The sequence below is a fragment of the Macrobrachium nipponense genome, chromosome 8, assembly GCF_015104395.2.
Source record: "Macrobrachium nipponense isolate FS-2020 chromosome 8, ASM1510439v2, whole genome shotgun sequence".
NCBI lineage: Eukaryota > Metazoa > Arthropoda > Malacostraca > Decapoda > Palaemonidae > Macrobrachium > Macrobrachium nipponense.
Window position 1 is genome coordinate 66,148,870 of NC_087203.1, and position 23,473 is coordinate 66,172,342.

At 42.1% G+C, this 23,473-nt stretch overlaps 1 protein-coding gene across 1 annotated transcript in view; it reads left to right on the forward strand.

Moving 5' to 3' along the window:
- Positions 1-23,473, forward strand: part of LOC135222815 (DNA-dependent protein kinase catalytic subunit-like) — a 763,170-nt gene that overhangs the window by 212,232 nt on the left and 527,465 nt on the right. The window contains exon 15 of the mRNA XM_064261121.1: positions 20,410-20,560. Coding sequence (XP_064117191.1) covers positions 20,410-20,560 — 151 coding nt within the window. The remainder of the gene's footprint in view (positions 1-20,409; positions 20,561-23,473) is intronic.

Sequence of the window (23,473 nt, forward strand, 5' to 3'; positions counted from 1 at the left end):
TTTTCATACACATTTTAAACATAAAAGCATAAACATTTATAAAATCGACACATCGATCGCTAATTTGCACTTTTTTTAAATCGATATTTTCGGAAGAGCGGCAGGCGGCGGCTTACAAGAAAGAACATGAAAAAACATCGTATTTGATATCGTGAAGGGCAGTTTCAAAAGCTGCCTTTGTATCATATTTCTGTACAGAAATAAAAATGCCTTTCACGTAATACATTTTCACACACATTTTAAACAAAAGCATGAACAATTATGAATCGACACATCCATAGCTAAATTTGCACTTATGTAACTCGATATTTTCGGCATAGAACAGCGTCAGAGGCATATATTTTACCCTAATACCTACATAATAACTCTCCATAAAATTTGTTAATATAATTTGCATAACCTTTATGGTCTGAACGGCATTTCTACATATGTATGAATTCGTTAGACAACTGCGCTAGCGGCGCTGTTAACCCTTAAACGCCGAAGCGGTAAAAAAAAAAAATGTCTCCCGTGTGCCGGAGACATTTCAGAGTGAGTGCGGAAGCGGAAAAAATATTTTTTTCAAAAAATCACAGCGCGCTTAGTTTTCAAGATTAAGAGTTCATTTTTGGCTCCTTTTTTTGTCATTGCCTGAAGTTTAGTATGCAACCATCAGAAATGAAAAAAATTATCATTATCATATATAAATAATGCGATATATGATAGCAAAAAAACGAAATTTCATATATAATTGTATTCAAATTGCGCTGTGCGCAAAACGGTTAAAGGTAACAAGTTACTTTTTTTTTTGTTGTAATTTACACTAAATTGCGATCATTTTGGTATATAACACATTGTAAAACGATAAAAGCAACACAGAGACTTCCAATTTCTTTCAAAATGAAGACAAATGATTGAATATTACTATACTGTAAGAATATTAGCTTACAAATGCAGTTTTTGACCATATCTGACGAGTTAAAGTTGACCGAATGTCGAATTTTTTTATATATATTTTTTTATATGCAATTATTTCGGAAATAAGAAAAGCTACAACCTTCAAATATTTTTCTTTTTATTCTACATGAAATTGCGCACATTTTCATATATAAAAATATGAAATGCCTAATATGAAACGGAGCAAATATTCCGAGAATGGGACTTACGCATTTCGGAGATTTGTGGCGGGGAATCCGCGTGCGGAGGGAAGGAAAGTTTTCTTTTTAAATTCACCATAAATTTAAATATTGTGCTAGAGACTTCAAATTTGTTTCACGATGAAGATAAATGACTGAATATTACTAGACTGTAAGAGTTTTATCTTACAATTGCGTTTTTCGACCATTTCGGTAGAGTCAAATTTGACCGAACGTGGGTTTTTTTCTATTTATCGAGATTTATATGCAAATACTATTTCAAAAATGAGAAAAGCTACAACCTTCAACTATTTTTTGTTGTATTATACATGAAATTGCACACATTTTCATATATAAAACTTTATGTAACGGCTAATTTAAAATGGTGCAAACATTACCACAATCGCACGTATGATTTTTTCGGAAGTTACCGCGCGGACGTAAAGAAAATGTTATTTTTTTTCATAAATTCACCATAAATCGAAATATTGTGCTAGAGACTTCCAATTTGTTGCAAAATGAAGGTAAATGCTTGAATATTACTAGAATATAAGCGTTTTAGCTTACAATTGCGTTTTTCGACCATTTCGGTAGAGTCAAAGTTGACCGAAGGTTGAAAATTTGTCACTTATCATTTTTTATATGAAAATATTTCAAAATTGATAAAGGCTACAACCATGGGTTGTTTTTAGTTGTATTGTGCATGAAATTTCGCACATTTTCATATATAAAACTTTATATAACGGCTAATTTAAAATGGTGCAAACATTACCACAATCGCATGTAGGATTTTTTTTGGAAGAGTTACCGCACGGACGTAAGGAAAAAGTTTTTTCATAAATTCACCATACATCGAAATATTGTGCTAGAGACTTCCAATTAGTTGCAAAATTAAGGTAAATGATTGAATATTACTAAAATATAAGATTTTTAGCTTACAGTTGCGTTTTTCGACCATTTCGGTAGAGTCAAAGTTGACCGAAGGTTGAAATTTTGGCACTTATCGTTATTTATATGAAAATATCTCAAAACTGATAAAAGCTACAATCATGAGTATTTTTTTGTTGTATTCTACATAAAAATGCGCACATTTTCATATATAATACTCCATGTAACGGCTAATTTAAAATGGTAAAATAATTTTGTCAAAGTGACGAAATAATTTCCGAGATGTGTCACAGATACTTTTTAGTGTGGCAAGAAAGAAATTCGCGCTTGCGCGCCTGCATAACGATTGTAAACAAAGAAAACAACGCCTTGATCCGTGAACTCCCAGCATCCCCCAAGGGGCGTGATTCAAGAGTTTTCGGCTGGTAGGCCTAAAAGTATTTTTCCGCGAATTTTTAAAAAAACTTTTGTATGTCGATGTAAAATACGTCCAGTCGGCACCCGAGAGACAAAAAATGTAGACGTAAAATACGTCCAGTCGGCGTTTAAGGGTTAACTGAAATTTGTGCTGTAAAGATACCTTTAAAATGCCTTTTTTTTTCATGAATATTTTTGACGACAGCCGTAAAACCGATTCGCCGTTGAGTGATTGCGCCGTTAACCGCGGGCCGCCTGTATACTGAAATGAAATGGCACTGCTCGTGGCAGAGGATAATGGTGGAGGAGAGAAAGTAAAAGGTGGGAGTACTTCAGCAGCCAGTCGATGGACAGTGTCAAGAATTAGTGGCACTGTAAAATGGTAAGACCTGACGTGCACTGGTGGTGGCCAGTCCTAGCCTGGTAATGACTTCCTTGATGGAAGTAATGAAGGTTGCGGTGCACACTCTGCAATCTGCGCTTGCGGTATACGCAAGTCTTTTGTGATAAAAAAAATGAAAAGACCACTCGGGCAACGACAGGTAATGGTAATATGAAAATGCTCAGTCCTTTGCTGAAGTACTCGATAAATGAAATAATTGCTTGCAAAACTGCAAGGGACACAGGCGCGTACATATCACGCTCAGTGTAAATGAAAACACAAGAGACTAAAATAATGTTAATGTATGGGTAATGGTACTGGACGTAGTACTCTTGGCTTCGTGAATAATAGGTTCTCTCTCTCTCTCTCTCTCTCTCTCTCTCTCTCTCTCTCTCTCTCTCTCTCTCTCTCTCTCTCTCTGAGAGGGTGAAAATGATCTATGATGAACTCCCTTGTATGTAATTGAACTAATACTTTTAGTTTTAATATGACGCACTTGTGTTAAATTATCTACTTACGTTAACGTTTAATGAAAGAATTCCTTTGGAATACGTTTTATGAAAATAATAACGCTCTCGCGGTGAACGATGTTTACGTTAATGGTACCGGCTTGCGCTTATATGAAATGATTTGCGTTTCAATATGAATTTCACAAAGACGCGTTTTACGTTAACAATTCTTGTAATTTACTTTACTTTTAAGATTTACGTTAACTTTACGTAAGGATACTAGGTCCCTGTGACAAGTGAAAATGACGGTAAGGATTTTAAGATGAAATGTTAGCAAACATATGTAAATGGAAAAGGTTACGTTCAGTACGAAATGAAATGGAACTTTCGCTCAGCAAGCGAGTGAGCGATACGACGTGAAACGCGGTGAGCGAACAGAGGACAGCTGATTTCTGTAAAAGCAAAAACAATTTACAACACGAAATTCTAATTTCTTGTTCAAGATGAATTACGTTAATTTCTCTGGCAGAATGATAGATACTATTACCGAGATTGATATTATTTACGTTAAAACTTCAAGACTTCAAGACTTGCTTAAATCGTTGAGATAATTCTTAAAGGGATAAAAAACATGGTTGCGCTTTGTGAACCGAAGGTTGGCTGGGGAAGCGCTTGCGTCCAGCTGACGAGAGCTGGCTGGCTAAGCAGTTACCAACACTTGGAATGAAAACTGAGTTAAAACGAATTCCCCTAACATATTAGACAAAAGAATTGTACACTTCTTTTGCCGTAACTATTAGTAGAACACTCATAACTAGCTAGGCTTTCTAACACAACAATAAACCCTGGCAAAGCCCTTCCTAGTTTGATCTAGTACTTTCTGGCATCTATCTTAAACACGTGCTCGTGTCGTCAGACGAGAACGATGCAAAATAACAGAGAATTCACTCGGCGCTTCGCCGTTACAATATAATATTTCTAACTTAGCAATCTTCTTTGATTTGCGCTTTGTAAAAACATTTACACTACGTTTTACAAGGGATAACGCGATTTACAAGCTTTTTAAGCAAGCTAGGTTCGAATCTTCGGCGAGGTCGACATTGTTCGTATGGGCCTGGCCTTGAATGGGGCTCCAATACGTAAACAGGAAGAATTGAAGGAAAACCGAGTAAATTACTTGAACTTACCGTAAAAAGGATTTAAAGTGAACATTTACTCTAGAGGAAAAGGTCGCTAGAAACTCAGCTAATTACTTTACATCTATTTATTTACAAGGGGCCGTTACTGGCCTGGAGAAAAATTAAATGCAGCGTGTCCACCCGTGGGGACCCATATATCTCTCACAAATGGATAGCTGGCTAAAATGTGATTCACGTAATAAAAGCTGGGTTTCGATATCTTGCGGTAATGCAACACTTGCGGGCGGACAGACTTGACACGTGACTCAGGGAATCTGGAAAAAGATCCCAGATTAGACAAGATAAAAGAAAAAGGATTTCTTGCACAAGTTACGATTATTCAGTTCTCTAACACTGGGGAAAAGGAACTCTAATTTTAACTGAGGTATGCAATGAAGACTTAGTCTTTAACAAGTCACAAGGGGAAGCACGTGGCCCGATGAGGACAAAGGGCTTTTGATGTAGGAGGGATAAAAGTGAGACTTGAAAATGAAATTAGTAAGAGTCGTATGGTAGTAAAAGGTGCTGGTTTGGAGTTTACACTTTCTAGACGTACCTGGATGCCATGTTCAGTGGACCTTTGTGGAAAATGCGGCCTGGCTTTGTCTCAGGTCTGGGGCTCGGGCGCGCCACTAACGCCGTTAGGCCTAAGTGAGGGGGAGCTGGTGGTTGGACATCCGTCCGAGGTCACGACTGCAGCCGACTGAGACAGATGCTGGTTCTCTGGGAATCACGGGGCTTCCATATACCGCCTCGGGCACTGCCTGAAAGCGTAACCACAGCCAGCAAATTGGGAAGGAAAATAGGTCTTATTGTAGAAGTCCCTAAAATCCATCTCGAGGCCTAGCTACTCTTGTGACTTGCCTATCTTACCATAAGCTTCCGTCAGACCGGAAATTCCTTCCTACGACGTGCTCTCTCCCAAAATCAGTTGCTTTAGGAGAAAACATGGCTCCTCATTCATAACTCCAATTAATTAAAAACTGCTGGGAAGGCAAGGCGTTCAATAACCGTAGCAATATATATATATTATATATATATATATATATATTATATATATATATATATATATATATATATATAGTATATATATATATATATATATACATATATATATATACAGTGGTACCTCGAGATACGAAATTAATCCGTTCCGAGGCGGCCTTCGTATAATGAGTTTTTCGTGTCTTGGAACACATTTTACATGTAAAATGGCTAATCCGTTCCAAGCCCTCCAAAAACACCCCATTAAATTTCATAATAAGCTAAATTGACCTATAAACAATGAAATACTACAACAATTTGGACCATTCAATACCTAATTAAGAATAAAAATAAAAAACCTGTAAATAAAGTGTATATTAAGTGTACAAGAAATATTATTACTGTAACGTAAAATGTGGAAGCTTACCTTTCGAGTGAGGCTATCTCCGATAGTGGCGGCAGAGGAGGAGGAGGACAAACGGCAGATAACGTATGTACGTACGTACACTTTACTTTACGAAAAAACACAAAAAATTTAAGGAAAACCATAAAACTAAAATTTACGAAACACCTTAACAAAACTGTAACACTTAACTTACAAAAATCTAGAAATTACGTAAAAAAAAATTTTTATTCTTTTATTTTTAACTTTTTTTTTTACTTTTACGTAGGCTTTTTTTTTTTTTTTTTTTTTTTTTTTTTTTTTTTTTTTTTTTTTTTTTTTTTTTTTTTTTTTTTTTTTTTTTTTTTTTTTTTTTTTTTTTTTTTTACAGAATTTCAACTTCATCACCGCTTTCAACGTTCTGTTTTTTCATCACTTGGTTCTTCCTTTTTGCTTTCAACTTTCTGTTTTTTATCACTTGGTTCTTCCTTTTTGCTTACTCCTGCTAATGCTGAAGGCCTCTTTAAAAAATAATGATCCAAGGAAGATTGCTTCTACCTACTTTTCACAATGTTCCTGAAACGACTCAAGCAAACGTCATCGAACTGCGCAAGCATACGACCTGTGTGAGCCTTTTCCGGGTGTCTTTTTTCGATAAACAATTGCACTTTATGAAAAGCGCCTAGAATATCCTTAATTTCTGCCGTTGTCATAGGCTCCTCCTCCTCTTCCTCGCCGCTGCTAGAGAACTCCTCTTGAACGACGTTAAGTTACATGGCCTCCAACTCCTTCAGGTCATCCGTCGTAAGCTCCTATTGGTGCTCCTCGAGAAGGTCGTTGATGTCGTCCTCGTCGACGACCAGCCCCATGGACTTGCCGAGTGCAACGATCTTGTCAAGATCTGGTTCCAAACCAAAACAGTTTTCGGGATCATCACTGTTTCTGACTCTGCAGTACCAGCTTCGCCCACGTCGAATCCCTCGAAGTCTCTGGCGGATACGGCATAAGGCAGCAGTTTCCTCCACGAGGAATTCAAGGTTCGCCTCGAAACCTCCTGCCAAGCTAGGTCAATGAGTCGGATGCAAATGATGATGTCGAAATGCTCCTTCCAAAATTGACGCAAGGTGAGGTTTGTGGTATCGGTGATGTCGAAACATCTTTTGAAAAGATGTTTCATGTACAGCTTCTTAAAGTTCGCTATCACTTGCTGGTCCATGGGCTGGAGGAGAGGGGTGGTGTTGGGCGGAAGAAAAAGAATCTTAACGAAGGAATACTCCGCTATGGATGATCTTCCTCGAGGGCCAGGAGGGTGGGGAGGGGCATTGTCCAACACCAACAGACATTTCAGGGGGAGGTGCTTCTCTTGCAAAACTCTTCACAGTCGGGCCGAAACAAACACAGTTTACCCACTCGGTGAACAAAAGCCTCGTTACCAGGCTTTTGCATTAGCCCTCTACATCACTGGAAGCTTCTCCTTCAACACTTTGTGGGCCTTGAAGGCTCGAGGAGTCTCGGAGTGATACACCAGTAGGGGCTTCACCTTGCAATCCCCACTGGCGTTCGAACAAAGTGCGAGCGTAAGCCTCTTTCATAGGCTTATGCCCAGGTAGCTTCTTCTCTTCCTCCGTGATGTATGTCCGACGAGGCATTTTTTTTTCCAAAAAACCAAAAAAGGCCAGTCTCATCACAGTTGAAGACTTGCTGAGAACTGAAGCCTTCCTTGGTCATCATCTCGTTGAACGTCTTTTTAAAGGCTTCGGCCGCTTTCGTGTCCGAGCTGGCAGCCTCCCCATGACGCTCCACCGAATGGATGCCAGTCCGTTTACGAAATTTCTCGAACCAGCCATGCGAAGCCTTGAACTCTGGGGTTGGCATTGAAGTCCCTTCCCTTCCCTCGTCTTCCGCCTGCGCAATCAAATCGCCGAAAATAGCACTGGCCTTGTGAGTGATTGCTGTCTCCGTTACTGTATCGCCAGCGATTTCTTTGTCTTTTATCCAGATGAGGAGCAGCCGTTCCATCTCGTTGTGCACATGGCTCCTCTTGCTGGACAAAATAGTGATGCCCTTCGATGGTGTAGTTGCTTTGATGGCATCCTTCTGTTTAAGGATGGTGCCTATTGTCGACGGATTACGGCCATATTCCTTTGCGATCACACTCAATCGCATACCAGCTTCGTACTTCTTTATGATCTCCATCTTTGTCTCCAAAGAGAGCATGCGCTTCTTTCCGTGAATTTCAACTTTCTTGGGACCCATGACTACGTTAATTTACGTAAAGTTACACAATATACAGTCTTCGCACAACACGATAATATGTACTGCAACGAAATCACTAACGAATTTACGTTACTAAACAAAATCGTTGGAGCAAACGAATGCCGATTGCGTACGGTAAAGTTTCTGGTGCGGAGTGGCCGAGCTAAGGGACGCCAGCGCCTACGTATAGAAGATGCATGATGGGAGGGATGCTGTCCAATCAGAGAGAAGGATCTCATGGCTTGGCTAGCATCAGGAACCAATGGGAGAGCAGGAGGATGGTGGCGAGTCTACTAGCACTAAGATAGCGGCGTGCGGCGCGAGTTTCAAAATTGTTATCGGGCGAATCTCGGACTTTCAGAAACCTTTTGTATCTTGAAAACTTTTCGTATGTAGAGCAGTAAAATTTTTCGCATTGGCTTTCGTAACTTGGATTTGTTCCGACACGGCATACAAAAACCTTCGGTCCTTTTACAATAGGAAGGTACTAGCGGCAGCTGGATAGGTATCGTAGCTTTCGAACAAGGGGTTCGGTAGTTAACTGCTTGTCTGACAGGCGCGCGCGGCGCGACTGGTAGGTAAACAAACCACTTTTGCTTTCGGCCTGCTGGCGTGTGGACGTGTATCATCGCTCTCTTAGCTGCCCGCTTCATCGTCGTTGCTTTCGCATGATTGTGTTTTTCTTTTCTATTTATCTAGTGAAACTGAATTGTAAGTACAATCATTTCATATTTATTTCCATTGAATTCAATTGTGAATTAAAGGATCTTGGTTTCACCACGCCCTCCGATTACCCGAGTGCCGGGACTGAAGGGCGTAAGTCGGGAATTCATTTTCCCAGAATGATCCTCGTATTGTGTATGCTCGGTGCCGAGGGCGGGAGCGCTCGCTCCGAGCGTATATTTGGGTTGGAAATGTGTAGATGAAAATCGTAAGTAAGTGCTCTTTTCATTTATATTTTTTTGACCTGTATGCCCGTTGCCGAGCGAATGCGCTCGGCACGGAAACTTATTCAGTATGGAAGTGGAATCGCAAGTACAGTATTCTTTTTTCATTGTTTTCATATATTATTTTGATTGTAGCAATACTCATTTTGGATCAGTTTCCGAGCTTACCCGGAAATTGATCCTTTCCCCTTTTTATTTTGAATGAAGTGAAATCGCAAGTGCAGTTCTTTTTCATTTTCATTTTTTATTGAGATTGCATTGTTTACTGGGATCAATGTTTCCGCTATTTCCCGGGAATTGATCCTTCCCCTTTTATTTGTATGAAGTGAAATCGCAAGCGCAGTATTCTTTTTTCATTTTCATATATTTTTTTTGATTGCATCAATTCATTATGGATCAAGGTTTCCATAAACCTTGATCCATAAAGGTAAGGAATGGATCCTTTTACACTTGCGCTCGGTACCGAGGGCGCAAATGCGCTCGATCCCGAGCCCTTATTCATTGTGGGAATGTGATCGTAATGCAAGATGCATTTTTCATTTTATTCCTTATTATTTGATTGCATCAATATTTATTTGGTTCAAGTTTCCGCTCAGTCAGGGAATTGATCCTTATGCCCTTGCATTCGGGCCGATGGCACGATGCTCTCGGCTCTTATATTGTTGTTGGGTACATGGGTACTGTCGCGGGGGTGGGGAACGAGAACCCCCCCCGCTCAGCTCCCACAGATGGCCCTTCCCCTTGGGGGGGGGGAGGTTATCGGCGTTCTTCTTCCTCCGCGCCCGATCCGTCGAGCGCGGGGAGAGGGTCGGCCTCCGGTGCCCGATGTACAATTGGTATTAGGGGGTCTTCCACTCGTTCGGAGAGGCTCACCCCCCCGCGCGAGGGGACTTCCCCCCCACTAATCGCTATACTGTTATTTCCGCAGGTGCTACTCGCCACGAGGGTGGACCTTGGTGAGGTATGGGCGTCCTTCCATTTTGCAGGGCGTGCTAGTGTCCAGGGGCTGCGGTTCTATGTCTGGGCCTACTGCGGTCACCCATGGAGTGGTGACCACGCAACCAGGTGACGACGTCCCTCCTCACCTGGTGTACTCGCCTCACGTGGTAACAGTCTTGCCTACAGCCGCTGTGAAGTGCCGTTCGCGTACCGTACCGAGAGGGGGCGTGCCGCCGCCGCTCGTGGTTGCCGCGCTGCAGCGACCACACTTCCGCTGCCCTAGAGCTCGCCCCTGGACCTGCCGCCGGTACCAGGATGTTGCTGGCTGCTGCTCCACTTCCTGTGTTTGCCGGTGCTGCCTGCCGTACCTGCCGATTCTGGGCTGACTGTCCATGCAGTTGCTGCGCTGGCTGTCCCTGCCGTTGCTGCGCTGGCTTGTCCCTGCCGTTGCTGCGCTGGCTGTCCCTACCGATGCTGTGCTGGCTGTGCCTGCTGTTCCTGAGATGCCCATACATGCTGATGTCGTCCCTGTTTCGTGGTGGTACTACCCCCCAGACTTTGGTCTGTCTGTACAGGTGCGTCCGGGCCCTGTGGCTTCGGCTACAGCAGCCCCAGGCTCCGCCCTGGATAGCAGATCTTACGTCTGTCCTGAGGAAGCTGACGAAGAAGATGAGAAGTGTCGTCGTCGTCGTCTTCATCTTCTTCATCGTCGTCGCTGCCGCCCTCTTCCCCTTCGACTTCTAAGGCTTCACAGCCGAGGAAGAAGAAGGTTGCCTCCTCCCTCCTAAGAGTCTCCCTCGGGACTTCTCGGGACCCGTCTCACCTCGTGGGACGGGAGGGTTCCTTCCGCTGGTCCTCCTGCTCCTTCTGGGAGCGGGGCCCGTCTCTTCTTCCGCAAGGAAGAAGACTACGGGGACCAGAGGGGGGTACCGGCTAACACCGGTACTTCCTCGCCTGGTGTCAGTGGTTCTGCCACTGCATCAGGGTCCGTCTCGGCCTCTCGTTCGCGGGAGGTACCGAGTGTACGGTCGCCTACCACGACCGTGCAGCCAGGACCAGACCTCTGAGTCCGCTCAGCGTCAGGTTCACGGCACGGGGCGGAAGACTGGTGACAGCCGCTCATGCGACTCTCACCAGACCAGCTCTCACTCTCGGCGGAACGAACAGCTGGCTACCCGGGGACGTGACGGTCCACAGACCGACCACGGGCTGAGGGCTGGGAAGAGGTCCTCTCCCGTTCGCCGGTGCCCAGCCACGGCTGGAACCAGCGACGTGACGTGCCGTGAGGACAAGCACCGGTCTCACTGTGACAGTGGAGCCTGCAGGTCGCCTGACCGTCGCTCTCACAGAAACGACCGGGTACGGCAACCAGCACCAGCTCTTCGACACTCGAGATCGGGGCCGCTGTGCTCAGTCCAGCCGTTCTCCACAGCGAGACGGTTCGACCAGGCCTGCAGCTCGATCGCCAGCGCGGGTTGACGATCGCCTGCAGCCCTCCAAGCCTGCTGGTTCTGCCAGCGAGCAACGAGGGAGCGTCAGGTCTGCCTCTCCCGTACTTCAACCTCCTCGGGGTTACACCGGGAGGAGCGAGGTATTGAGGAGTGATCGTGAGGGGTGCGCCCCTCATGATCCCACCACGACGCCCTACGTGCCAGGCACGGTTCTTGGACGGCCAGGACGTATGCGCAAGTGGATGGGAAGACCGAGAGGGCTGTCGCGTCCTTCCCCTTCTTAGGAGGAAGGTTCTCGGAATATGCTCTTGTTCGAAGGGCTTAACGGTCCCACTCTGCAAGATGCTGTGACTTCCGAGATCCAGAGGAACTTGCCGAGGTTATGGCGCTGATTCGTCAGCACAATGACCTCGGGGAAGGATTGCCGCCCCCACCAGCAGAGCCACGTCTCGGCTCGAGTCGTTTTGGGGCCCGAGAGGGAACCAAATTGACGGTGGGTCTGCCGCGATCGGAGCTTGCCGACTGTTGTTGAACCAGGTAGTCTCTCGTCTCCGGACAAGAAGGCTCTCTCAGTTCTGGCCGTCGAACAAGCTACTTCACCTCCTCTACTGCGACAGAGGCGTTTCTACGTGTCTTCGGACACCGTATTTAAATACCCCTTCGGTCCTCCTGAGGTTTCGACCTCGACGAGGACTGGAATGAGTCGGAGCGGTATCGGCTCTCTCCTGTCAGGTGTCGATCAGCCCCACCCAGACGACGTTCACAGTGGCGGCACACCTTACCTACCAGTATGAGTTCGTAACCCTCCTCGGGAAAACGTTTTCTCCTGACGATACGTTTTCCCAGGCTCTGAGAGGCCATCGCCGTAAGGCGATGGCTGCTCTTTTTCTTCTCCAACTGCTAGTTCCGCTGGGAAGGCGAGCCAGGATCCAATTCCTCCCCCATTCCCTCTCTCCTTACGGCTACGAGGGAAAGGGGAGGGATCCTACAGAGATTTCTCTGTAAGATCCCACCCACGTTAGGGGCTGCGCTACCGGGGGACCTTCGGGGTCCTACCTGACGTAAGCCCCGGTCATTGAGGAGGGATCCTGCCCCTTTCTCGATTTCTACGGGAATCGAGAGGACCACCAGCCGATATCGTTTGACGAATTCGGTGGGGGTTTCGCAGAGTGCTTAGAATTCTACGGAAATTTCTAGCGCACTCAGAGTGTTTCGAGTTTTTTACGATCTCCAAACACTTAGGCGAGACCACGGTCCAAAGTGAGCGAGAATCCCCGATAATTGTTACACGATAATCGGGAACCTCGCTTATGCTCGAATTCCTGTAATTTCTAGCATTTGGAAGAAGACTGCTGCTGAAAGAAGAGTATCTCACAGTAGGCGCTTAACCTGGAATAGAGAAGAACGGACGGAACTTCCAGTTTGGCTTGAACTATCGTCTTCGGTATTCTGTTCACCATTGAAGCTTTCCTTTGGGGAAAGACTTCCCCTTCACTCTCTTGACTAAGAACGAAGGAAGGCGGTCGATCTCCAATCCTTATTCTCATTCCTCGAGGGGAAAAGATTTAGGATGGAGGTCGTGGTACAGAACCTACAAATATACTACGTATATTACCCTCGCGACATGATTCTTTTAACAGTTGAATTGTCCGTGGGGTAGGCGCATACCGTAGTTAACTCTACGGTTTGTGACCGAGACGAATTGTATCTTAATTGAACTGCAACTCGGGGTTGCCTGCAACCTCCCAGCAGTTATCAGTTTCGATTTTAGATACTTGGTATTGTCATGACAACACCAAATCAGCTTTTGTATTTACCAGGGGGGGGGGAAAATTCTGGTTTCGGTTTGAAATATAATTGCTCGCAGACGTATTCCTTTATGCTCGATGGTTCTAGCCGAACGCATTCCTTCGTGGAATAATGGATTACCTGGCAACTCAGGATGACGAGTCACCGAGAGCTACTGCGTATTGAACTGCCTGATAGCGGCTCAGTATCAGCTAGGTCTCGGAGATGCACGGTCGGTTACGTCTCTCTCTCCCCTGGTTGGATTGACTACCGAACCGTATCTCTGCCCAACAATCATGGACTTAGGTCTCTGATTAACGGGGATTCTCGCAATAATGAAAGGACCATCTACTGCTGTGACGCTCGATTTCATCGCCTTCGACATTGCGAGAATTTTCAACAGAGATATCTCTTGGACTCTTTCATCTTTCTGTTTACCGCACGGTAACAGAAGTCTGTACTAGTCAACCGCTGCATCGCACTGCGATAATGCGAATGATTTTTGCAGACATCTGAGTTTGTCTTCAAAATATCTCGTATTCGTAGGTGTGCAATTTCATTGCTCGCCCCGAATTAACAGATATGTCAGAAGACATCGCCTACTCTCCGACCTGACAGCTCTACTTCCAAATGTTCAGCCCATGAGAAGCAGTTCTTCAGGCAGTAGTTCCCTGTCTTCATTACTGGAAGCGCTCCGCTTTTATTGCAACTACGATCCTCACCGGACAGCAATGAATAGCGGTTAGCGTTCTCAGTCTTTGTAGCACAGGTCAGAATCTTGAGAATCCTTCTCTCGGTTCAGCTGTGAAGACGTAGGTTGCATTTTCTGTACACCTTCGTCTTCAACGTCACATAGTGTTGTTTCTCCTTCCCACCCGAGAATCAACTATACTATGAGATATCTTGCCATCAAGGACCTCGGTCTCTAGAAGGCAATTGACTTTCGCCTGTTGGGCACATGACTTAAGAGAGTCATCACCTTGCTTCTGGCTCGTATAACGAACAAATTATTTGTTAGTCTCTTGGCATAACCCTTTTAAGGCGAAGGTCACGTGACTTGCTCGGGTGCTTGGACAACTTTGCCTCCTACCGAACGCAGTCAGTAGGCAGCTGTCAGAGCGCCCAAGTCTGTTACGAACTTCGCTGTGGACTTAGTTCGGTTGTTCCATAACAATCTTTTCTTCGTCCTAACGGCTTGTCACAGTACCCATACCATCGACACCCACCATTGAGTGTCGGTGTCCTATCCACTACCGAGAACAACAACTTCGCTGCAGACGGATAGACCAGTATGGGTACAGGACATCACCGAAGTCGAGAAGAGGGATAGGTCATACGACCATTCCCTTCTTTTCCTCTGAGGTAATTGCATGACTTTTCCTGCGAAGTCAAACATCCAGGGGATGGGGATTCGTGACGCTCGATTTCGTACCGAATTCGTAGCGAAGACTCTGAACCCTTCGGTTCCTGACGATCGGTTAGAGTCCTTCACAATCCCCTCCCTAATGGACTTCACCGCCTTCGATGCGAAGGAGATGCTGCTTTGTCCTGTGAAAGCGCGACCGCGCTTTATTCTGAAGAAACTCGACATCCCAGGCTGAGTGTTGAAGACTCTTCGTCAGCACAAGATGACTAGAAGTACACTCCCTCGAGTTACACAAGAACTTCTCCGTGGCGCAGGTACTGAAGGCAGGGTCTGGTACAACCAGACCACTGGCACCTCCTTCTACCTTTTGGATATTGCCCACAGGTCCTTGGATCGTTTTCCTTAGGACCCGTGGTGGCTGCTCAACACGTTGTCTAGCTAACCCAGACCCTAGCAGGCTGAACAGCATCGAGGTCCTGGTGTGACTGTAAGAATAGATAAGTGAATGAGAGAGTGACTGGCTTCTCTTCCTATCTTTTTCTACCCCTCTACCTGTGGGTAGAGGGATACGGTCATCACCTTGCTGGATAAGGACGAGATGCCGGTGAGTTACTCGACAGAGCCCCATCCTATCCCTTTCACTAGGGAATGGGAGCGAATATCCACACACTTCCTCCTACAAGTGGGGGGGGGGAAGTGGATGCCAACAAGAGACAAACCATAACGTTATGTTGCCTCTTGCAAATAGGAACTTGTTCTTGTTTGCTGGTACGAAGAGATACGCTGCCTCTCTCTTAGTACTTGGAGGTCCAGAGGTCTGACCATTGATCCTGCGGTGCACACCCCGATCAATCGGACAGCAGGCTTGGATCCCTCCCTCGCTCTTACGACCAGGGAGGCATTCCAAGGTTGGGCGAACACCAGTCTGTTCACAAAAGACTCAGATTCCTCCCACAAGAAGTGAGTCTTCCTATTGGAAAAAGGACCGAAGGTTTGTATGCCGTGTCGGAACAAATGACAATTTGTCCAAAATTGCATTTTTCCTAACTATACAAAACCTGAGGTCCTTTTACACATAGCCCCACCTCATGCCACCCCTCACTCTGCAGTTTTTGCTTGGGCCAAAAGCAAAAGTGATTTGTTTACCTACCAGTCGCGCTGCGCGCGCCTGTCGGACAAGCAGTTAACTACCGAACCCCTTGTTCGAAAGCTTACGACCTATCCAGCTGCCGCTAGTACCTTCCTATTGTAAAAAGGACCTCAGGTTTGTATAATTAGGAAAAATGCAATTTTGGACAAATTGTCATTTTTCGTATATATATATATATATATATATATATATATATACAGGGGGTCCTCCGAGTTACGACGTTGATCCGTTCTTAAGATGCGTCGTAACACGATTTTTTTTTTTTCAGCGTAAGTCGGAACTTAAAAAATACCACATGATTTTCATGTAATACCTATCAATAAACAACGAGAGAACAATTTCTTACCTTTATAATTTGATTGGCTTGCACACTGGAGAGGAAGCTGCGGTGCTGGAGAGACTGGGGGTAGGTTAGTGAAGAGAAAAAAAAAAGAACCTCCAGAAGATGCTGGAGATGCTGAGGCAGGTGATTCTTGAGGTGAGGCAGAACATACTACTGGAGATGCTGAGGCAGGTGATTCTTGAGGTGAGGCAGAACATACTACTGGAGATGCTGGGGCAGGTGAGTCTTTAGGTGAGGCAGAACCTACAGAAGGTGCTGGAGATACTGGGGCAGGTGAGTCTGGGTTAGCAGAACATTCAGAAGGCTGACTGGGATACGCCGTTGATTTTGGTCTTCCAACCAAAGCACCAATAACCTTTCCATTTCAATTATTAGACCACTACGCTGCTTAGTTATCACTGTCGCTTTCATAGGAGCAGATCCTTTCACATGTTCAACGACTGCGTCTCTTTATCTTTGATAATGGTAGCAACCGTCGAACGGCTAAGGCCAAGCGAGCGGCCAATGTTTGTTGGCGTTTCTCCCTTCTCAGATCGCTTTATAATGTCCACTTTAATTTCCATGGTGATGGCCTTTCTTTTCTTCGATGCACTACCATCAGAAGAGTCCGCCTTGCGCTTGGGAGCCATAACAAAGAGCAAAAAGTTACAAAAACGATACAACACGAGGGAGAGAGAGGCAGTGTAAACAACCAAAATGGCGTATGGGGACGAGGAATGAGCGTAGCGAAGCGACGCCGTCCTCTCCCCCACAAAGCGTATTCTTCCGCCGTGCGCCCGGAACTAGTTCGCGTTTGTTTACGTCGCTTACGACGCTAAACCGCGTAAGACTGGAATGACGCAAAATATTATTTTTTATATTTTATGGGGGCGCGTTCGTAACCACGAAACATCGTAAGTCGAGACCGGCGTAACCCGAGGACTTACTGTATATATATATATATATATATATATATATATATATATATATATATATATATATATATATATATATATATACACACACACAGTGGGGCCTCGCTTAGTTGCGGATCAGCAATCACGGATTCAGTTAATCTCGGGCTTTTCTTTGAACCACTTCTCAGTCTATATCGCTGGTATGAATCACAGCATCACAGGCTTGTCTGTTGTAGGCTAAGCCTCCTCTGGTTCCAACAACCAGCAAATGCATGAACAGATTCACATTATGATATTACCTGACAATAAAGGTAATAAAACCATTCTCACCTTATATATTATTGGCATATCTTCATACTATATAGCCTATTCATGGAATAATTCCACATCATTGACATCAACTTGTAGTTGAGTGGCCAGCAGAAATGTAAACATTGAGTTACACTTCACAGCGACCTTTGTCATTCTTAACATTTTAGAAATGTTAATGGTAGTAGTGTAATTACAGTAGTAATAACATTTAGGAAAACATTAATTTTCAATTCGAACTTCATTATTGTTTTGGTATAACGGAATCAACTTCTCTGAACACTGCAGTCATACAAACATAATTGTCATAGATTATGTATTGTTGTTTGCGATCGGCGACGAAGTGTAAATGTAATAAAACCATTTTTACCTTATATATTATTGGCCTATCTTCATAATAAAAAGCCTCTTCAAGGAATAATTCCTTGGGGAATGCATTTTTCAAAAGACAAAAATACACTTTACAAGTTTACAGTATGCACTATTTACTTTATTTTGATGTGATTACATTAACCCTCTTATGCCAAAGTGGCTGAAGTTTAGTATGCAACCATCAGAAATGAAAAAAATTATCATTAACATATATAAATAATGCGATATATGATAGCGCAAAAACGAAATTTCATATATAATTGTATTCAAATCACGCTGTGCGCAAAACGGTTAAAGGTAACAAGTTACTTTTTTTCGTTGTAATGTACACTAAATTCCAATCATTTTGGTATATAACACATTGTAAAACGACAAAAGCAACACAGAGAAAATATTATCACAAAATAATGCATGAATTCGTAACGCGCGGACGTAAACAAATATTTTTTTCAAAAATTCACCATAAATCTAAATATTGTCCTAGAGACTTCCAATTTCTTTCAAAATGAAGAAAAATGATCGAATATTACTATACTGTAAGAGTATTAGCTTACAATTGCAGTTTTCGACCATATCTGACGAGTTAAAGTTGACCGAATGTCAAATTTTTTATATATATATTTTTTATATGCAATTATCTCAAAAATAAGAAAAGCTACAACCTTCAAATATTTTTCGTTTAATTCTACATGAAATTGCGCACATTTTCATATATAAAACTCTATGAAATGCCTAATATGAAACGGAGCAAATATTCCGAGAATGTGATGTACGCATTTCGGAGATTTGTGGCGGAGTATCCGCTTGCGGAGGGAAGGAAAGATTTTCTTTTAAATACACCATAAATCTAAATATTTTGCTAGAGACTTCGAATTTGTTTCAAGATGAAGATAAATGACTGAATATTACTAGACTGTAAGAGTTTTAGCTTACAATTGCGTTTTTCGACCATTTTGGTAGAGTCAAAGTTGGCCGAACGTGGTTTTTTTTCTATTTATCGTGATTTATATGCAAATATTCCAAAAATGAGAAAAGCTACAACCTTCAATTATTTTGTATTCTACATGAAATTGCGCACATTTACATATATAAAACTTTATGTAACGGCTAATTTAAAATGGTGCAAACATTACCACAATCGCACGTATGATTTTTTCGGAAGAGTTACCGCGCGGACGTAAAGAAAATGTTATTTTTTTCATAAATTCACCATGAATCGAAATATTGTGCTAGAGACTTCCAATTTGTTGCAAAATGAAGGTAAATGCTTGAATATTACTAGAATATAAGCGTTTTAGCTTACAATTGCATTTTTCGACCATTTCGGTAGAGTCAAAGTTGACCGAAGGTTGAAATTTTGGCAATTATCGTTATTTATATGAAAATATCTCAAAACTGATATAAGCTACAACCATGGGAGGTTTTTAGTTGTATTGTGCATGAAATTGCGCACATTTCCATATATAAAACTTTATATAACGGCTAATTTTAAAATGGTGCAAACATTACCACAATCGCATGTATGATTTTTTCGGAAGTTACCGCACAGACGTAAGGAAAAAGTTTTTTCATAAATTCACCATAAATCGAAATATTGTGCTAGAGACTTCCAATTAGTTGCAAAATTAAGGTAAATGATTGAATATTACTAAAATATAAGAGTTTTAGCTTACAATTGCGTTTTTCGACCATTTTGGTAGAGTCAAAGTTGACCAAAGGTTGAAATTTTGGCAATTATCGTTATTTATATGAATATATCTCAAAACTAATAAAAGCTACAATCATGAGTATTTTATTGTTGTATTCTACATAAAAATGCGCACATTTTCATATATAATACTTCATGTAACGGCTAATTTACAATGGTACAAAAATTATGTCAAAGTGACAAAATAATTTCCGAGATGTGTCATAGATACTTTTTAGTGCGGCAAGAAAGAAATTCGCGCTTGCGCGCCTGCGTAACGATTGTAAACAAAACAACACCTTGATCCGTGAACTCCCAGCATCCCCCAAGGCACGTGATTCAAAAATTTTAGGCTGGTAGGCCTATAAGTATTTTTCCGCAAATTTTAAAAAAAACTTTTGTAAGTCGATGTAAAATACGTCCAATCGGCACACGGGAGACAAAAAATGTCGACGTAAAATACGTCCAGTCAGCGTAAGAGGGTTAATATTACAGTATCCTACTGTAAGAAGTACAGTAACTATTTTTGATCATAAATGTAGTACATTCATTCACGAAAAAAATACGTGTGACCACCATGACGTCACCAAACCTACAGTCTCGTTCGTACATACTATTTTTACACAATGTGATAGTGGTTACACCGTTCTACAAACTTACTTTTTTGTGGAGCCCAAATACTACGTATATCCCAGAAAATTAACTAAATCGGGAATTTTATCATAGAGCAAGATTCACTAATTACTGTGTTTTCATCTTTTCATGACTAAATGCCAGATCTCCCATATTCCATTCTTTACCATCTTTGATTGTTTAACTGGTTACCAGCTGGCGCTTGGAAAATTATCCTATTGTTAAGACCTCATGTTTGTTAGCTATGAAAAATACAAATTGGTTAAAATTGTCTCCAAATTTAACAGCTGTTTTGAATTAAAGGAAAATTAGTAGTCATTGATACTTAGGTCACACTTTACTCTTAAAAATTCAGTATATATTCACATTTTGACACCAATATGTGTATTTAATGATGGTAAGCAGGGAAAGGAGAAACAAAGAATAATGCATTATAGTCTGCTGTCAGATTGTTGATAAAATCTTTCATTTATATAGATGGCGTTACGACTGGGTGTAAGTTACTTGCCCCTGGCTGAAATCTGTGTCAAAGCTCTACAAAATTGGTCCCAGTTGCTACCAAAAGATATCCTCCAGAAATACTTTCCATCTGTTATGCCTTTGCTTCTTCCATATTTACGCTCTCAAGGTAAGGGTCAATTATGCAAGTATTTTCTTTTTATAACCTTTTAACATTTCTGTGCAATACAGAAAGTGCCATTCAGATGTCAGAGGAAGGTAGGTTGAGAAAACAATATTATTGTTTACCTTGTAGAATGTAGTATTGAAATTAGAATTTTTATCATGGAACAGACTTGGAGGAAGTGTGTTTCCTTTTGAATATGTTTTAATATACTGCGATCAACTTTAACATGTTGCTGTACTCTGCGTTAGCAGTCCCAGAATGGGAAGCTACTATCTACAGTATATTGTGAGCAGGTCTTTTTGGGGTAGAATTTAGAGAAAAGGTTTGGTTTGAAGAACTATTTAATTATCATCATTATTAATGTTTTTACATATGGCTTTCCTTTCAGAGATGAGATATCTTTTGAGTCCCTTTTGCACTAATGGCTCACATACTTCTTTCCTTAATTTCCATCAAGTTCCAGTTAGGGTTCATATTCATTACTTCTAAGATTTTTCATTAGTAGGTGCCTTTCCACTGCCAAAGCATCTAAACAACCCATTTCCCAATGTTCTGTTTTATTTATTTATTTAAAAAAATTTTTTTTTCAAGTTTCCATGTCTCTGCAGCCATGAGAAACGTAGGCTTTGCACATCATTGTTATCATCAGTATTATTCCTTACATTTTCACACCAGGTTTTCTTTTGATGAGATTACTTCAGGTAAGTTGTCTTTTTCCTTCCATCATATGCACTTTCTGCCTTAGTTTGCACATCGTCCAGATCCTCAGAAATGCCCTTAGTGTGGTCCTTTTCAGTCTGCCTTGTCACAGATGTGTCCACCATCCATATCGCAAAGTAATTCTCTCTCTCTCTCTCTCTCTCTCTCTCTCTCTCTCTCTCTCTCTCTCTCTCTCTCTCTCTCTCTCTCACACACAGTTTGTTAGTTTCTGAACTCCAAAAATCTTTTACTTTGATATATCACAATAGCAGAAATGAAGTTGAGCATTTTGTAGTTACATCTGTTCAGAATCTCAATTTCATTAAAGTGGCCCATTTTCCCCATTCTGGCCAAGAGCACAGGTTTTACTCATTTAAGGCCAGTTCTTGCTCAGTTTGCAAACATGACATGTATACTGTTTTTTTCTTTGTAGTTCAGCATTCTCTTCCCACTGTCAACAATCTGTTGCTATGGTTTTGCTATCTATTCTCATAATTCTGTTTTTTTGCCCAAATTGACACAACACTACAGAGATTCAAATGATGTTAAAAGGCCTTAAGAAAAAAAGCAAATTGATCATGCATATTTTAATGTTAGGGAGCATTGTGAGGAAGTTAGTAGTGTTGGGGGATGGGTTATCTTCATCTCCCCCAAAGTTGGGGCTATTCAATGAAAATTATCACCAAACCACTTTAAAATAGAGAATGACAGTGTTCCCTCATGTTCGCGGGGGATGTGTACCAGACACCCCCGTGAATAGTTAAAACCCGCAAGTAGTTAGAACCACCACTAAAAATGCTTATAAGTGGCCTACTTGAAAGTTCAGATACCAAATGTATACTTTAAATAACATCCTACTTCAAATACACCTAAAATTACTAACCTATTACTGTATTAATCTTTGAGGTTATATCATTAATATCATTTCAAAGTCATCTTAAACATTTTACCATTAAAAATATGTACCTACAGCTAATAACACACACACACAGTGTGAGAGAGAGAGAGAGAGAGAGAGAGAGAGAGAGAGAGAGAGAGAGAGAGAATAACTCCTAGACTGCGGTTCCTTCCCCTCCGCTAATACATATATCATACTGTCAGTTACTCCCCCACCATCCTTCCTCCAAGTGGATAAAAAGACTGGGAATCGCTATTTTTTTTTATTAATCATCAATATTTGAAAATTAGGTATAAGGTACATCATTTATTTATATCACAAAACAAATAAACATACGTAAGTGAGATAGAGAGGGAGAGAGATGTTAATGTTTAATCTCCTTAAATTTAATATTATTTGAAAACTAGTACTGTATTTATTATTTCACCATAAAATGTAGTAATGCCCTGAAAGATATACTGTATACATAAACTGCCATGCCAAACAGAGGGCGAGAGTTATCACTATGACATGCGTATCTCATGTGGCGAGAGAGAGAGAGAGAGAGAGAGAGAGAGAGAGAGAGAGAGAGAGAGAGAGAGAGAGAGAGAGAGAGAGATCCTTATTTAAAAGAGTGAAATGGATAGATTATTGTATTTCTTTAAAATACTATCACATATGAATTTTTAAATTACATAGTTATATTATTAATATTGTTATTATTATTATTGTGAAAATATTAATAAACATATACACATGTACCATAGAAATTCTCTCATCTCAGTAAGAGAGAGAGAGAGAGAGAGAGAGAGAGAGAGAGAGAGAGAGAGTTATCGGTATTTGAAAGAGTGAAATGGAAAGGTTATTGTAGTATTTCTTTAGAATACTATCATATGATTTTTGTAATTACAGTTATAGTATTATTATTATTTGAAAATATTAATAAACATTATACATACATGTACCATAAAAAACTCATCTCTGTAAAGAGAGAGAGAGAGAGAGAGAGAGAGAGAGAGAGAGAGAGAGAGAGAGAGAGAGAGAGAGAGAGACTCCCTCCCCTCCTGTCACATTACCTGTCACCCACCACCACCACTTACCACCCACCACCACCACCCACTACCCACCACCCACTACCCACCATCACCACCACCACCACAACCACCCACCATCACCACCACCACCACCCACCACAACCACCCACTACCCACCATCACCACCACCACCACCCACCACAACCACCCACCCACCAACCACCACCCACCACCACCACCACCACCACCACCACCACCACCACCCAACCACCACCACCACCACCCACCACCAACCACCAACCACCA